This window comes from Carya illinoinensis, chromosome 14, assembly GCF_018687715.1.
Source record: "Carya illinoinensis cultivar Pawnee chromosome 14, C.illinoinensisPawnee_v1, whole genome shotgun sequence".
Classification (NCBI taxonomy): domain Eukaryota; kingdom Viridiplantae; phylum Streptophyta; class Magnoliopsida; order Fagales; family Juglandaceae; genus Carya; species Carya illinoinensis.
In genome coordinates, this window is record NC_056765.1 from 22,590,119 (window position 1) to 22,608,122 (window position 18,004).

An 18,004-nucleotide genomic window follows, 5' to 3' on the forward strand; every position below is an offset into this window, starting at 1 on the left:
CAAAACTTCAGTGGCAGCAAAATTTCTGACCTTCTTCATTCTTCTGTCCAGAATCTGTTCAGGCTCAGGTTGAATACATCCCTCACTATCAACTAGTGGAAGAGTAGATAAGGGAGAAATCTGGTCTCCTATTTTTTTCTTGAGGCATGAGACATGGAAAACAGGATGGATTCTTGATGATGATGGCAAACTCAACTTATAAGCAACTGTGCCGATCTTATGAAGTACTTGAAAGGGACCATAATACCTCGGAGCAAGCTTCATATTATGTCTCATGGAAATTGATTTCTATCTATAGGGCTGCAACTTAAGATAAACCCAATCTCCTTCTTGAAAAATTCTTTCAGACCTTTTGTGATCTGCATAAATCTTCATTCTATCCTGGGCCTTTTTTAAATTTTCTTTCAACAAGCCTAGAATCTGCTCTCTATTCTTCAAATGATGATCTTCAGCAACATTGGCAGTGGTGCCAGCCACATAAGTCAACAGTCTTAGAGGGGGTCTGCCATACAAAGCATGAAATGGTGACAGCCCAGTTGAGGAATGCACAGTAGTATTATAGCACCATTCTGCCATAGGTAACCATGAAGACCAACTCTTGGGTTTGGAGCTACAATAAGCTCTCAAATAAGCCTCAACAGCTTTATTCAAAGCCTCTGCTTGACCATCAGATTGTGGATGGTAAGCTGAACTCATTGCCAAAGTTGTCCTTTGCAGCCTGAAGAGTTCTTTCCAAAATGAACTTGTAAAAACCACATCACGATCAGACACTATGGTCTTAGGCAGTCCATGAAGCTTAAACACTCCAGAAAAGAAAACATCTGCCACTTTAGAAGCTGTATATGGATGAGCTAATGGAAAAAAATGGCCAAACTTAGTTAATCGATCAACCACAGTGAAAATAACTGTCATGTTACTGGAAGAAGGTAATCCCTCAATGAAATCCATAGCAATGTCAAGCCAAGGATCTTGAGGGATGGGCAAGGGCTGAAGTAACCTAGCTGGAAGCACATTCTCTGTCTTATTAACTTGGCAAACCTGACACTCCTTTAATAACTGCTTAACATCCCTTCTCATTTTAGGCCAAAAAAATTCTGACCTTGCTTTTTGTAATGTTTTATGGTAACCCAAGTGGCCTGCTTAAGGACTGTGGTGAATAAACTGTAATATCTTTCTCTGAAAAGAAGATCCAGGCACAATTACAATCTTCCCTTTTCTGAGCAATAATCCCTGCTGTAAGGTAAATTCCTTAGGAACCTGTGTACCATGTTGCAAAGCATTTATCATGTCAGAAATTTCCACAGAGTGAACATAACTTTCTTTCAATTCTGTCAACCAAATTGGAGTGGGAAAAGAAATCAAGGCTAGAGTTGCTGCATCTTCCTCCATTTTCCTAGAAAGTGCATCAGCTACCTTGTTATCTCTCCCTTTCTTATATTCCACTCGAAAGTCATAACCCATGAGCTTTGTAATCCATTTCTATTGAGCTTCAGTAGCTATCTTCTGTTCAAGCAAATACTTTAAAGCTTGCTGATCAGTTTTGATCTTAAAAGTTTGCCCAAGCAAATAAGGCCTCCACTTCCCCACTGCACATACAATTGCCAAGAATTCCTTCTCATATGTGGAAAGTAATAGTGCCTTCCCTTTTAAAACTTTACTAAAGAAAGCTATAGGCTGATTATTTTGCATTAGCACAGCACCTAATCCCACTCCTGATGCATCACACTCTATGGTAAATTCCTTGCTAAAATCTGGCAGCTTTAACACTGGTGGACTAGATACAGCTTCCTTCAACAATTTAAAGGCTTCCTCAGCTTCCAATGACCACTGAAAAGCATTCTTCTTCAACAAATCTGTTAATGGGGCAGCTATTGAGCCATAATTTCTTACTAATTTTCTGTAGTAGCCAGTTAGGCCCAAAAAACCCCTTAAAGCCTTCACTGTTTTAGGAGTAGGCCATTCCACCATTGCTGAAATCTTTGTAGGGTCTGCTTTAACTCCATCTCCCGAGATGATATGGCCTAAGTAGTCTACTTCAACAGCCCCAAATCTACATTTAGACTTCTTGGCAAATAAGGTATTCTGTTGCAAAACAGATAGAACTGTTTGTAAATGCACCAAATGCTCCTTTAAATCTTGACTATATATCAAGATATCATCAAAAAAGACGAGGACAAATTTTCTAAGAAAGGGTTTAAAAACATGATTCATTAACCCTTGAAATGTGGTAGGTGCATTGGTAAGCCCAAAAGGCATTACCAAGAACTCATAGTGGCCTTCATGAGTTCTAAATGCAGTCTTAGAAATGTCTTCTTCCCTCACCCTGATTTGGTGATAGCCTGACCTCAAATCAAGCTTAGAAAAATATCTTGCACCATGCAATTCATCCAGGAGTTCATCGATCACAGGGATGGGAAATTTATCCTTGACATTTTCTTGATTGAGGGCCCTATAGTCAATGCACATTCTCCAAGTGCCATCAGCCTTTTTAACCAAAAGGACAGGTGATGAAAGAGGGCTTTGGCATGGTCGAATCACTCCATTACTCAATAAATCCTGCACAATCTTCTCAATTTCAGTCTTTTGGTAATGAACATACCTATATGGTCTTACTGAAACTGGAGTAGTGCCTTCCTTTAATACAATCTGGTGATCACAAGCTCGATTAGGAGGTAAACCAATTGGTTCCTCAAAAACAGTTTGAAACTATTGCAACACTTCCTCAACTTCTGGTAAAACTTCAGCTCTAGCTTGCTTTTCATCAATGGCTACCAATTGTAACAACCATCCCTCTTGTCTCACAAAGGAAGATTTCAACATTTTTACTGTAGGTTCTACTTGGACTTTTTCAGACAGTAGCCCTTGTAGAAGTAATTTCTTACCAGCAACTTCAAACTGCATGGACATATTATTAAAATCCCATTGAATAGGACCCAAGGTTCGAAGCCATTGGACCCCCAGCACTATGTCACAACCCCCCAATGTCAATACATGAAAAGGAACCAAAAATTTAGTCCCCTGTACCCTTATTGTTTCCTCACATCTTCCTTGAGTAGCAATTTTAGTACCATTAGCTACCTTAACTTGAAGATTTCTATCTTCCATCACTTTTAACTTTGCTGCTTTAACTACCAATGGATCCAAGAAATTGTGTGTACTTCCTGAATCCACAAGAATTTCACAAGACTATGAACCAATTTTGCCCAACAACTTCATGGCATTACTGTTAATACAACCAGAAATGGCATGAATGGAAACTTCAAGTTCTTCTGACCCTTCCTTCAACACATTTTGCTGTTCAGGCAGTAACTGTGCCTCAAGTTCCTCTACAGACTGAATGACTTCTGGACTCTCACAAGGATCACCATGTAAAAAATACACCCGAGAACTCTTACACACATGATTATGATTCTATTTCTCAGAAGAATGGAAACATAGCCCCTTTTTTCTCTTTTCATCCATCTCCTCAGGATTGACTTTTCTTAATGGAAACAAACCCTTCTGGCCTCTACTCGACGAATCTACAAGCCTTTCATTGTAAACTGGCCACTTATCAGCAAAATGACTAGTTTGCCTCCAAGACTTCCTTGAAGACAACACGTACTCCTCCTGCAGTTTAGCTAAACCAAAGGCAGCTCCAAGATTTAATGGATTGAACATCTTCACAGGTATACGAATCTCATCCATCAACCCACTAATAAAACAGCTCATCTTATGTCTTCCAGATAAACCCAAGGCTTCAAATTGTGAAGTGTACAAACTAATTGAAGTAGTTTGCTTCAGCCTAGTCAAAGCCTCCATTAGGTCATCAAACATTGATGGTCCAAATCTCCCTTGCAAGGCAACCACCATTGATTCCCATGAATTAAACTGCCCTGAGTCCAATGCATTTCATACCACACCAATGCCTCTCCTTGCATATGTTGCGAGGCTACCATCAACTTTTGATGGAAAGGTATTTGAAAGCAATCAAAGTATTGATTTGCTTTAAAAACCCAACCCGAAGGATCATTTCCACTGAATTGTGGAAAGTCCAACCTAACACTTCTTTGAAACACAGTCCGCTCCTCATGATTTCTAGGCTCAGTAGATACCTCACGATCTCTAAATGAATTAACATTTATAGATTCAACCAAGGAACTCAAAACATTCGCAAAGTGATCTAACCTCTCTGTTATACCAGCAATTGCCTGCTGATGACCTTCCAATTGCTTCTGAACCAGATCTTGTTGCTTGTGAGTTGTTTCTTGGTGACCTTTCAACGCTACACGCGTACCCTCTGCCATTAGAACGCCTTGTCCAAGGATCGCCGACTGCTGATACCACTTGTAAGGTTCTTGATACCAAGAACAGAACCTCACTTCCCAAAATGCAAACAACTGGAACAAGATTCAATGATCAAATGCAAGATTCCATTCTTGAATCTTGACAGAGAACTTTCGAGGAGCTCTCAACCTCCAATTCACTAACTTCATAACTCAAACTCCAGATGATATTACACGGAGATGGCTACTGCTTTTACAGTTGCAGAAGCATGAAACTGAATTCTAAGAATTAAAACTCACCGTATAGCTAATAGACTAAAACGCAGGAAGTAAAACATAAAACGAACCCATATACTTACAAAGCTACTTATAGCATTCCTCACTAAAGCTAAACGCACCGTTTTATTAAAAGAATTACTTAGCCTAGACTGCACGTCGTATTCCTCCATCTTCCCACATCTTCAAGGTTGTTAAGGCCGTTATTCTCTTCTGCAATCTGATACTCTATTGCATCTGTCACACAACTTCTCCACAGACCACTCATCACCAACCTTCCTCCTCTCAAGGCCTGCCCCCAAGCACCCGTAACAGCATACTTCAGCACCGTAGATTTTTCTTCTGGATTCATTCACGCCATAGCTTGAAGAGCTCCTTTGGGGTCCAACTACCACTCCGGCTTTCTCCTCTACTACTTTCCATCTTCATCCATTGCTCTTTTCATTTCCTACTTTTTATTTAATTTCAATTTGAAATTTATGGTGTACTCTTGATATTTTTGTCTTAAAAAGTTTGGGCATTTTATTTACTGTTTATTTTATTTTATGTTAGTTATTTTTTTTTTGTTTCTTTAAGCTTCCATTAAATATGCCTTACAATTACATTTTAGATTGATTAAAGTTTAATTAGGACTTAAAAATAAATTTAGTTTTATTATTTAATTTTCAGATTAATTAAAATTGTTTAGAGTAGTTGAGTACTTAATTGTTAATTTCAATTTGTTAAGTCTTTTATATTCCATTTCGACACTCAAAAATTTAAAAATATGAATCTAGTCTATGACTAATACCTTTTTATTTCCGTTGCACTCTTCCATTCATTGTACATACCACCACTTTTGTTTGTGAAATTTTTCACCACTTTATACGAGTTTGAATTTAAACAAATTTTTCCAAGGAGACGATTTAGAAATTTTATTCCTATTATTACACGACATCCTCCTACACTTGAGATAGCCTTTATAACAGTGAACAATGTTTGGAAGAGATACTCTATCAAATATCTAGGCCCTAGCATAAAATTTGACTTTTAAGGTCAAAGATAACTCATTTGGAAGTATCTATGCGAAAGAAATAAGAAAAAAGAGGGCAAAATAAATATATATTTAAATATTTGATGGTGGTAGTAAGTTGCCTCACTCACACACCCACATAGACTTTGGTCATGATGACTTTGTGGTCTGTCCACACCCTTTTTTTTTTTTGGCTCTTTATCTCAAATAAGAGAGTATGAACCTCTTTCAAAGATGATTGTGTGAGTGGTACATTGTGCTTGGACACTTGGTGCATTTAGGCAAGTGAATTGGCTTCAAGAGAATTAAGTTGCTTAAAATTATTTTTGAGGGTGTGGGTTAGCCTTTATGGTATTTTATTAATCTTTTATTTTTGTGACTTTTTATTTTTTACATATGGCATTTTTTGCAAGTGAACATAGTTTGCTTTTGGTTTTGTTTAATTTTTCTACATTTTTTTTCTCATGGTCATACATATGGAGTCTGAGTGTTAAGTTACTAAAGTTTAAGTCCTAGTGGGACTTTGCGCAGTGATGGGTAAGTCACGTGCATGCTATATGTTTTAGCAAAGTTCCAGTCTTAGTTGGAAATAAGTCATGACCCTCCCCAGCCTCGATACTTCCTCTCATACTCATCCATGGCTCTCTCACTTCGCTACGTGACATAGATGAATACAACTCCTCACCCTCTCATGTTTTACAGCACTCTGGTCTTTAGAAATCAAGTAGACCTCCTTGTTTACATGATTCTAAGGCACAGTAAGTGCTCTACTCCATTATTTCCTCGGCCTCTAAGGTTTGGTTGTCCTCTTGTTTGAGATTGTGGTTCGGTATCGAGTGCATGTTGAAGTTTTGGATTGGTTTTGTTGTGTTGGGATTAAATTTGTCATTTGAGTTTTGAGTTTCTCATAAAAAAAAATCATGTATTTAGGATGGATCTTGGTGGGTTATGGCATTATGCATTCATACTCATACATTAGGTTTATCAAAATGTATGGTTGAGTTAAGATCAAATGGAGTTTTAACAATGTCAAATCAGGGTCTTTCTTAGTGTCCACATCTCGGCACACATAGGCTTGGTATATTTATTCTTTTGATTTTGATGATGATGAGGTTTGAACCTTGTTAGATCAGTGACAAAACGGGAGAGTTAGAGGAGCAATTGGAGGATTGATTTCTTGGTATTGTAAAATTTAGGGGGAGTTGAATGAATATTTTATTGTTTTGTTTTAGATAGTTTAATATTGAGAGAAAGAACTAAATTCTGGTTTGAAAGATTTACTTTAGAAACTGTGTAATGTTGTGGACTGTGTTGTGAGGTATGGGTGTGAGGTATATGCCATAGTTGTGATGCAACGTGGGGTTTGAAAGGAGTACATGTGTAGTGTACTCTATGTAGTGCAGCGATGCACCGTGTGACGTGTGACGTGCGCCGTAGTGACATGTGGCGTAGAGTGAAGAGAGTACATGTGGCGTGTGCTCTGTGTCGTGTAGCGATGCACATTGTGATGTGCATCATGTTAATAAGTGATGTAGCGAATAGAGTACATCCGATGCGTACTCCATGTTGTGTAGCGATGCACCGTATAGCGTGTCACAAATAAAAGGATGGTTGCGTAGTTGAGGAGTGTAAAGTATATTGTGTAGCATTGGAAACTGTGTAACTGTGTCCTAAAATAACTGTGATGTGGCCTGTAGTCTGAGGTAATGGGTGTCACCTTGTGGTTGACTTATGGTTGAGAGTATGTGTGAAGTGGTAGAAAAGTGTAAGAGTAGCGCAGCGGGAGCATGACGTGTGATGACCCGCTTTTACGTGTATTTTCACTAAATGGTTGTTTTTAATTTAATTAATATATTGGTTTATTTATTTTAAATTAATGTATTTAAATTGGTTTTTAATTTATTTGATGTTGTGTTTAATTTATTTAGTCGTTTTACCGTTTTTAATATCGTTTTCGGCGGATCAGTTTTGGTTTCTGGAGTGAGGACTGGACCTCGTTTCTTTCCTCCATCTTTTCTTTTCTCTTCTCTTTTCCCTTTTCTCTTTTTCTCTTTCCTTTCTTTTTCTTTCTTTTTTTTCTCCCTTTCTTCCCCTTGCGTCGACCCCCCCGTGCAATTTCTCTCTCTCTTCTCCCTCTGCCGTTCACGTCCAACCACCCAGAGCCGCCACTCGCTGGCGTTGTGAGCCACACCACCACCACCAATCTCTTCCCCTCCCTCCGGTGAACCACCCCACCAACTTTCATCCCCAACCGTGCCGCCGTTTAGCCAAAAATCACCATCAAGCCGAACGGCTTTTGCTCCGTTTTGCCGTCGTCGCTCCACCTCCGGCCACCACCTCTTCACTACTTCATCATCGACTCCTTGCCGTCCTATCCCACCCATTTCTGACTTCGATCCATCACCGGAACAGTCCCCACGAGCTAACTCTCCGATTTGGGTATTTTGGCCTCCTACCGCCGTTTTCGCCTCCACCCACAGACAAACTCTACTTCCCTTAGCTTCATAAACATCCTTAGGCCATTCCCTATCAATCCTGAGCTTTGGTTTGTCCCCGTTCAAAAGTGGGTATTTTACAACCCACGGCCGCAGTGAAATTTCACTATTACGTTACTTTTCCTTCACTGTTTGCTGCACCTCAATCCAACAAAAATTAATATATAGTGCTGTAAGTATTTTTCAAACCCTACTTTTAGATTTAAATATATTTTACTTATACAATAAATTATTTGCTATTGATTGGCTGATTCCGAACTGAGTCCGAGGAGTTCGGGGGTCGGATGGATTGAGGACAGAGTTGCTTGATGTGTTGATTTGGATTGGTTGGTTTTTTTATGCCTTGAGGATGCATTTATATTGCATTTATGCGCATTTGATTTTAATTGAGAAAATCGTGTTTTGTTGGCGTAAATGGATTTCGGGTGCGTGTGTCTCACGCGCCCAAGTCGGGATAGGTTATTATCTCGGTGGAGCTCCTCTGGTCACTCGGGAGTAGATAATACTAAGTGACATCCCCTGGGTTGTCGCAGGGCACGGTAACGCTGTCGTGTCGACTCTGTAGTCCCTAGAGTGGCGGGGACTAGAGGATGGCCTGGCCAGGTAAGCGCTGGGCGCGAGTCTGGGCATTGCTCGTTTAGGTGTCACACGCTTAGTCGTTACCTGCGGTGTGACACAGAGCTAGGGTGTGCAGATGATCCCTAGGGGAGATCATGGTGCATGCATAATTGGATCGTTTTTATAGTTTTCGGATGCGGGCCATTTTTTGGGAAAATGGCGAAGTTTGGTTTTGAGGTTTTTGATCCATTTTCTGGGAAAATGGTGGTTTGGGCCATCATCTGGGATGATGGCGAGGCTTGGTTTTAAGCGATATGTTTTTGTGGGCCAAATGGGGTTTTGGCATGCATGGAAAAATATGGCTTTACGGGCCATGTGCATTGGCTTTTCTTTCATGCATATTGTTTGAGTTTATATGTTTTTATCTAGTGGTGTTTGGATTTTACTTACCTGCGGCACCATTTATGGTACCGTAGATTTTGGTGCAGAGATCGAGGAAGAGGAGGAGGAGGCTGAGCCCGAGGATGCAGCTCCGTCGGAGTTCTGAGTGGAGTTTATGTTTTGTATTTGGTTTTGAAATAATATTTGTGTTTTGAAATATTTTAATTTGGATGTCTTGATCAGTTTTGTATTAAACTAAAAAAAATTCTGGTACTTAGTTATATGACTTTGCTATTCGTTGCGTATTTCTTCGTGCACAATTATTGCTTATACACACACTTGGCACACGTCGATAGGGTGGTGACCCGTGATGTCATCATCCAGACGTCTCAATTTTCCCATGTTTGTGCGTGGGGATTTGGGGGCATCATAGGTGGTATCAGAGCGGTTTGGCTCTAGGTAAAACCACATGTCCCGTAGGGAGTACCAGAATGTTTTTAAAGTTGTGTTTTAAAAATTATGTTAAGTAAAGTTGTTATTTGATTTGTTTTATTTGTTTGAACTTGTTTGCTTGTTTTTATTTATTTAGTTATGTTATTGCATGCTGGTTTCTTTTTGTTTCTTGTTATGTGGTGTTGGTTTTGGTTTTTAGTTTTATGTTGGTTTTATTTGTTTTTCTTAAAGGGGGTCAAAGGTTGTGTTGTTGTAGGAAAAAATGGTGAGATCAAGGAAATCTACTCAGGAGCCATGGGACAATACATCGAGAGATGACTCCATAGCCCAAGCAATACGGCAGATGACGGAGTTCATGCAGCAAAATTTTAGACCACAATAGGCAGGACCTTGGCCACAACAAGGAGGACCTTGGCCACAACAAGGGGGTCCTTGGCCACAACAAGAAGGGTCTTGGCCGCAACAAGGAGGGCTTTGACTACAACCAGGAGGTCCTTGGCCACATCAGGGAGGGCCTAGTAGCATGCTGCAAGCCGGATGCACCTATGAGCGCTTTCTGGTGCATAGAACTCCACACTTCACTGGAGAAGAGGATCCACTTCAAGCTAGAAAGTGGGTCAGAGACTTGGAAAGAACTTTTGAGGTGTGTGGTTGCACTAAGACGCAACAAGTGCTCTACGCCAGCTATCTGTTGCAAGGCACCGTTTCTGATTGGTGGGATACCAAGAAAGTAATGCTAGAAGTAGAGTTGGGATCTTTTGCCGCTGTAACCTGGCAGTGCTTCTGTAAGGCAGCAAAAGGCAAGAGAATTCTCAAGCTTGGTCCAAGGAAGCATGACCGTGGAACAGTATGCCTAGAGATTTTTAGAACTTGGGCGATTTGCTCCCCACCTCCTCGCCACAGAGGAAATGTGAGCCGAGCTTTTCCAGGAGGGACTACACCTTGATATACACCGTATGGTAGTTAGCCACCGGATATCCACTTTTCAGGACTTAGTGGATGTGGCCACCCTTGTGGAGCGAGAGAATAATCTGAGTATGGGTTCCCCTCCAGGACATAAGAGGCGGAGTTTTTCTGGTGAAGGAAGCAGCTCGGGTTCGCCTCAGAAATTTGTTCAGTGGATCGGAACTCGACCACAAGCGTCCTCAGGTGTTCGTATGGGAGGATGAGTGCCAGTTTGTGGAGTTTGTAATAGAGCCCATGTGGGTGAGTGCCCTTCTGGTGGGGCTTGATGCTATAATTGTGGCAGCAGGGTCACTTTGCTCATAAGTGTCCAAGGCCAGTTCAAGGAAGTCGTGGAGGTAGACGCGGTAGAAGAACAAATCCAAGACAAGCAGTGCAAGCCCAGGTTTATGCTGTCACACCCGAAGATGTGGATGATGAGGCACCAGCGACCCATGATGCTGGAGTAATTGCAGGTATGGATTTAATTTAATTTTATGTTGGATTTGATTTTTGGTGTACTTTGATTTCTTTGTGTATTTGGATTTCATGGGTTTATGTGTTTGGTTCAGGGAGAGTCCGTTTATATGAGTTTTATGCTTGCACTTTGTTTGATTCCGGTGCGTCACAGTCATTTGTATCTTCCACGTTTGCTCGGATGTGTAATTTGGTCACGAAACCTTTGCCGAAGTCATTGGTAGTGGCTCTACCCAATGGTGAAATGGTGTGGTGTTCCAAGGTTGCTTTGGGCTGCCCATTAAATTTTGATGGAAGGTTCTTGGATGCTGATTTGGTGGTGTTTAAGCTGTTGGGTTTTGATATCATCCTCGGGATGGATTGGTTATGCCGATATTCTACGAGTATTAATTGCAGAAGTCGGGTAATTAGCTTTCAGTTTCCAGATGGTGAATGTTTGGAATTTGCGGGGAGTAAGCTAAAAGAAAAGTTGGTAATTATATCGGCAATTCAAGCAAAAAGAGAGATTGCATGGGGAGCAAAAGCCTTCTTAGTTCAGATGGTGTCTACGCCATCTGAGAAGAAGTCTTTGGTAGACATTCCTGTTGTGGAAGAATTTTCGAACGTGTTTGTGGATGACTTGCCTAGGCTACCCCCTATTCAAGAAATGGAGTTTGTTATAGACTTGGAACCTGGAGCGGCTCCTGTACCTAAAGCTCCTTACTTCATGGCACCAGCTGAATTAAAAGAGTTGAAGACTCAGTTGCAAGAGCTGGTAGATAAGGGGTTCATTCAACCAAGTACTTCGCCGTGGGGTGCGCCAGTTCTGTTTGTTAAAAAGAAAGATAGAACCCTCCGTATATGCATTGATTATTGGGAATTAAATAAGGTGACCATCAAGAATAAATATCCTCTCACACGGATCGATGATTTATTTGATCAGCTTCAATGAGCAGCTGTTTTCTTGAAGATTGATCTGAGGTCGGGATACTACCAATTGAGGATAAGAGACAAGGATGTGCCCAAAACTGCTTTCAGGTCGAGATATGGGCATTATGAATTTAAGGTGATGCCGTTTGGATTAGCCAATGCCCCTGCTGCTTTCATGGATTTAATGAATCGGGTATTTCAACCTTATCTGGATTCCTTTGTGGTAGTATTCATTGATGATATTCTGATTTATTCTCGAGATTTTGAAGAGCATGTGTATCATCTTCGTCTAGTTCTTGGGAAATTGAGAGAAAACCAGTTGTATGCCTAGCTCAGCAAGTGTGAATTATGATTGGAGGAAGTCAGATTTCTTGGGCATGTGATTTCCCGAGACGGAGTGGCTATTGATCCTAGTAAGGTGGAAGCCATTTTGTCATGGTAGCGTCCGACTACAATGCGCGAGATCCGAAGTTTCTTGGGACTTACAGGATATTACCGAAGATTTGTGGAGGGATTTGCTCGCCTATCCGGACCTCTCACAGCGTTGACTAGGAAGAATGCAGAATTTGTTTGGTCAGATAAGGGTGAGAGAAGCTTCCAAGAATCGAAAAACAGGTTGACGACTGCACCAGTGTTAGCGCTCCCAAAACTGCATAAGCCATTCGTAGTCTTCAGCGATGCGTCTAGATTCAGATTGGGTTGTGTCCTTATGCAGGAAGGACGGGTTATTGCTTATGCATCTCGTCAGCTAAAGGACCATGAGAAGAATTATCCGACGCACGATTTGGAATTGGCTGTGATTGTTTTTACTCTCAAGATCTGGTGACACTTTTTGTATGGGGAAGCTTGAAGCACTTGTTTTCCAAGAAGAATTTGAATGTGAGGCAGAGACGATGGCTGGAGTTAATCAGTGACTACCAGTCCGAGATCAAGTATCATTCGGGAAAGACAAATATCGTTGCTGATGCTTTGAGCTGAAAACCTCACTTGGAAGATGAAGCCGAGCCGTCAGAATTGGATTCTTTGCTTTGTGGGATGAGAAGGCTCCTTATTGAGAGTTCACAGCAAGTGGAGGTATTATCTTCAGTTCTTGATATTCGGGTAATTGATTTTGAGGAATTGAAGACTCTTCAAAGGAAGGATCTGAAGCTGCTAGATATCAAAAAAAGAGTCAGAAAATCTCGAGGGTCGTTGCACTATAGTATGGATAAAGATGGAATTCTTCGGTTTCGAGATCGTAGAGTGGTTCCCAAAGATTCAGAATTCAAGGAGCGGATCATGGCAAAAGCTCATGCGGCCCCTTATTCAGTTCATCCCGGCAATACAAAGATGTACCAGGACTTAAAGAAAAATTATTGGTGGGATGGAATGAAGAGGGATATTGCCTTGTATGTTGAGAAATGCCACACATGCCGTCAAGTCAAGGCCGTCAAAGACCCGCAGGTATGCTCCAAACCCTCCCTATTCCTGAGTGGAAATGGGATGACATCACGATGGACTTTGTATTGGGCTTACCGAGGACGCCTAGTGGCAAAAATTCTGTTTGGGTGATTGTTGACCAGTTAACGAAGAGTGCTCATTTCTTGCCTGTTAATAACACCGATTCCTTGGGTAAGTTGACCCGCTGTACGTCAAGAAGATAGTGCGGTTGCACGGCATAACGAAGAGTATTATGTCAGTTTTGAAAAATTTTGCAGGTAGCATTGGGTACTAAGTTGAAGTTCAGTACTGCATATCACCTGCAGACAGATGGCCAATCAGAGTGCACCATTCAGACCCTTGAAGATATGTTGCAGGCATGTGTTATGGAATTTCAAGGGAGTTGGAAAAACCACTTACCGCTCATAGAGTTTGCATATAATAACAGCTTTCATGCGACCATTCAGATGGCTCCTTATGAAGCTCTTTATGGGAGGAAGTGCAGATCGCCTTTATGTTGGGATTAAGTCGGGGAGAGTAGGATAATTGGACCCGAAATAATTCAAGAAATGCAAAGCCAAGTTCGGATCGTTAGGGATAAAATGGCGGCAGCTCAGAGTTGTCAGAAAAGCTACGCTGATACCAGGAGGAAAGAGTTATCTTTTGAAGAAGGTAATTGGGTTTATCTCAAAGTCTCTCCCATGAAAGGAGTTAAGCATTTTGGTAAGAAGAGGAAGCTGGATCCGAGGTATATTGGCCCTTTTCAGATTCTGAAGAAGGTAGGGTTCGTCACTTATAGAGTTGCTTTGCCAGAATATTTTGGAGATATTCATGATGTCTTCCACGTATCATCCTTGAAGAAGAGCTTTGGACAACAAGAGCCGCGCTTTGTCGACCCGAAGAGTATTCAGTTGCAACCAGACCTTACTTATGAGGTTGTTCCGTCGCAGATCATGGATTGGAAAGAGCAACAGTTGAGGTCCAAGATGATACCTTTGGTTAAGGTGGCATGGGGAGATCGTTAGCTCATAACTTCTCTTGGAAGAGAGTAGCTGACATGAGGGAGCATTACCCCTACTTGTTTGAGTAATAACGGTACGTTCTTAATTTTGGTCACATGTGGTTTTATGTGGAATTATGTGGCTTGTGTCAAGTTGGTGTTTGATCTTACAAATTTCGAGGATGAAATTTGTTTTTAAGGGGGCGAGGATGTGATGACCCGCTTTTACGTATATTTTCACTGAAGGGTTGTTTTTAATTTAATTAATATATTGGTTTATTTATTTTAAATTAATGTATTTAAATTGGTTTTTAATTTATTTGATGTTGTGTTTAACCTTATTTCTTTCCTCCATCTTTTCTTTTCTCTTTTACCTTTTCTCTTTTTCTCTTTCCTTTCTTTTTCTTTCTTTTTTTTCCTCCCTTTCTTCCCCTTGCGTTGACCCCCCCGTGCAATTTCTCTCTCTCTTCTCCCTCACACCGTTCACGTCCAGCCACCCAGACCCGCTGCTCGCCGGCGCCGTGAGCCACACCACCATCACCAATCTCTTCCCCTTCCTCCGGTGAACCACCCCACCAACTTTCATCCCCAACCGTGCCGCCGTTTAGCTGGAAAGTCACCATCAAGCTGAACGGCTTTTGCTCCGTTTTGCCGCCGTCGCTCCACCTCTGACCACCACCTCTTCACCACTTCATCACCAACTCCTTGCCATCCTAACCCACCCATTTTCGGCCTCGATCCGTCCCCGGAATAGTCCCCACGAGCTAACTCTCCAATTTGGGTATTTTGGCCTCCTACCGCCATTTTCGCCTCCACTCACGGCCAAACTCCACTTCCCTTAGCTTCATAAACATCCTTAGGCCATTCCCTATCAATCCCGAGCTTTGGTTTGTCCCCATTCAAAAGTGGGTATTTTACAACCCACGACCACAGTGAAATTTGACTGTTACATTGCTTTTCCTTCACCGTTTGTTGCACGCCGATCCATTGAAAATTAATATATAGTGCTGTAAGTATTTTTCAAACCCTACTTTTAGATTTAAATATATTTTTCTCATACAATAAATTATTTCCTGTTGGTTGGTTGATTCTGGACTGAGTCCAAGGAGTTCGGGGATCGGATGGATTGAGGACGGAGTTGCTTGATGTGTTGATTTGGATTGGTTGGTTGTTTTATTCCTTGAGGTTGCATTTATATTGCATTTATGCGCATTTGATTTTAATTGAGAAAATCGTGTTTTGTTGGCGTAAATGGATTTCGGGTGTGTGTGTCTCACGAGCCCAAGCCGGGATGGGTTATTATCTCGGTGGAGCTCCTTTGGTCACTTGAGAGTAGATAATACTGAGTGACATCTCCTGGATTGCTCGTTTAGGTCGACGACCTGATCGCACGATACAGTAACGTTGTCGTGTCGACTCCGTGGTCCCTAGAGTGGCGGGGACTAGAGCATGGCTTGGCCAGGTACGCGCTTGGCGCAAGTCTAGGCATCGCTCGTTTAGGTGTCACACGCGTAGTCGTTACTTGCGGTGTGGCACAGAGCCAGGGTATGCGGATAATCCCTAGGGGAGATCATGGTGCATGCATAATTGGATCGTTTTTATGGTTTTCGGATGCAAGCCATTTTCTGGGAAAATGGCAAAGTTTGGTTTTGAGGTTTTTGATCCATTTTCTGGAAAAATGGTGGTTTGGGCCATTATCTGGGATAATAGCGAGGCTTGGTTTTAAGCGATATGTTTTTGTGGGCCAAATGGGTTTTTGGCGTGGAAAAATATGGCTTTACGGGACATGTGCACTAGCTTTTCTTTCATGCATATTGTTTGAGTTTATATGTTTTTATCTAGTGGTGTTTGGATTTTACTTCCTGCGGCACCATTTCTGGTACCGTAGATTTTGGTGTAGAGATCGAGTAAGAGGAGGAGGAGGTCGAGCCCGAGGATGCGGCTTCGCCGGAGTTCTGAGTCGAGTTTATGTTTTGTATTTGGCTTTGAAATAATATTTGTGTTTTGTAATATTTTAATATGGATGTCTTGATCAGTTTTGTGTTAAAATAAGAAAAATTCTAGTACTTAGTTATATGACTTCGCTATCCGCTGCGTGTTTCTTCATGCACAATTGTTGCTTATACACACACTTGGCACACGTCGATAGGGTGGTGACCCGTGATGTCATCATCCGGACGTCTCGATTTCCCCGTGTTCGTGCATGGGGATTTGGGGGCATCACATGACGGGCGTCGTGCAGTAACTCGGGATTAGTCTCGAGTTATGTGACGTGACATATGTATAATTGTAGATGCGGTCATGTCTTGTTAAGTGTCCGGATGAACTTGTGCAGGCCCGAAAAGTAGGAAGAGTCCTACCGACCAAGTCTAAGCAAGTTGGTATCAGAGTATGTAGCTTGTTTATACAAGCGAGTGTTCATTGGACTATAAGTTGATCTTAGGTGAAAAAGGGATCAGGTACATGTGCCTCTGGCGAGACACGTGTGCCGGACAGGTTTACTATATGTAATGGGTAATCTATCCTGAGCATAGTTACACGGTGTTTTAGCCCCAGAGTTGGCTTAAAGCTGTGTGGCATGTATGGATGGGAATGAGAATTGAGTATGGGCTAGGATACATGAAGGTAGTAATGGGTAAGTTGCCTAGGATTGGGATGCATGACTTAGTCAGTCTGAGTCATGCGTCAACATTTTGTTGATAGTAGAATAAGATGAAGGTCTTAGTGTCTTAACCCTTAGGTGAATCACGAAGGTTCACTTTAAGAAATAATACTCTGAAGGTTTTAACATAGTAAATGGCACGTAAGAGCCTAGGGATGGAAGGAAAGTGTTTCAAGTGAAGCATAGTTCTTTTTTTAGTATAGTTGCTTATACATTAGATAGAGAATGACGTAAGGTTATGTGTATACATGTAGGTTGCCATCTGACACGCATACGAATGGACTGCATGGAATGAGTATGGCATGAAGTCCAGGTAAGTATTGCGTTCATACTCTTCTAGAGTTTTCTAAATAAAAGAAGATTAAAGCGAAAGGCTTTTCTTTACAAAACATGCTTTATGAAAAAACGCTAAGTATAAGTTTTCAAGTATACATATGTAACGGCCCTCCTTGGCAGCTTCTTTTCACACACCCAAAGTATGTAAGAGTATGCACGTGGATAGATGCTATATGTGGTATGTATTGTATGTATGTTCACGAAATGAAATGAGAGGGCCTCGACCAGAAGAAACTGTTTTAAAATGTCTCATGCTTTTAAAATGACTTCTTTGAATGAAAGGACTGAAGGACTATAAGAACTGTAAAAAATTGTAAGAACTGAATGAAATAATTGTAAAGGACTAAATGGACTGAAAAGGAATGAAAGGATCGAAAGGAATGAATAGACTAAATGCTTAATGTATGAAAATATGTAACGACCATATGAATGGAATGGAAAGGTACCGAAGGAATGGACTGGGCAGATTGCAATGCCAGATAAGTAGTACTAGTAATGCACCTCGTGCTGCACCCTGACGAAATTGATTCCCAACTCATGGCCACGGGCAGAATCAAGTCTAAAAGACGGCTAATCCCACCACACGGGGCGTAACAGTGTGCAACAGCCAATGAAAGTGATAAAAAAGAATGTATGCATGTACGTATGAAAAGATGTATGCATGAAAAGACTCTTTAAGAAATGAAGACAGCGAGACGTGGGGAACTGTTTTATAAAAGAAAACATTTTCTAAAGAAAAACCCACCTCGCAACGTTTTAAAATGAACTGAATGTCTATGTATGATATGTATGATATTTACGGAGTGATGAATGCATAAC

General features: G+C 41.3%; 1 protein-coding gene across 1 annotated transcript; it reads right to left on the minus strand.

The window, feature by feature from the left end:
* Positions 1 to 1,479: 1,479 nt before the first annotated feature.
* Positions 1,480 to 4,893, minus strand: LOC122293691. The gene is made up of 7 exons (XM_043102200.1): positions 4,723 to 4,893; positions 4,001 to 4,379; positions 3,498 to 3,875; positions 3,225 to 3,344; positions 3,025 to 3,161; positions 2,728 to 2,895; positions 1,480 to 2,646 (listed from the first exon to the last, which is right to left on the minus strand). The coding sequence occupies exons 1-7, from the start codon at positions 4,891 to 4,893 to the stop codon at positions 1,480 to 1,482; spliced, it is 2,520 nt and encodes an 839-aa protein (XP_042958134.1).
* Between the last annotated feature and the right edge of the window lie 13,111 nt (positions 4,894 to 18,004).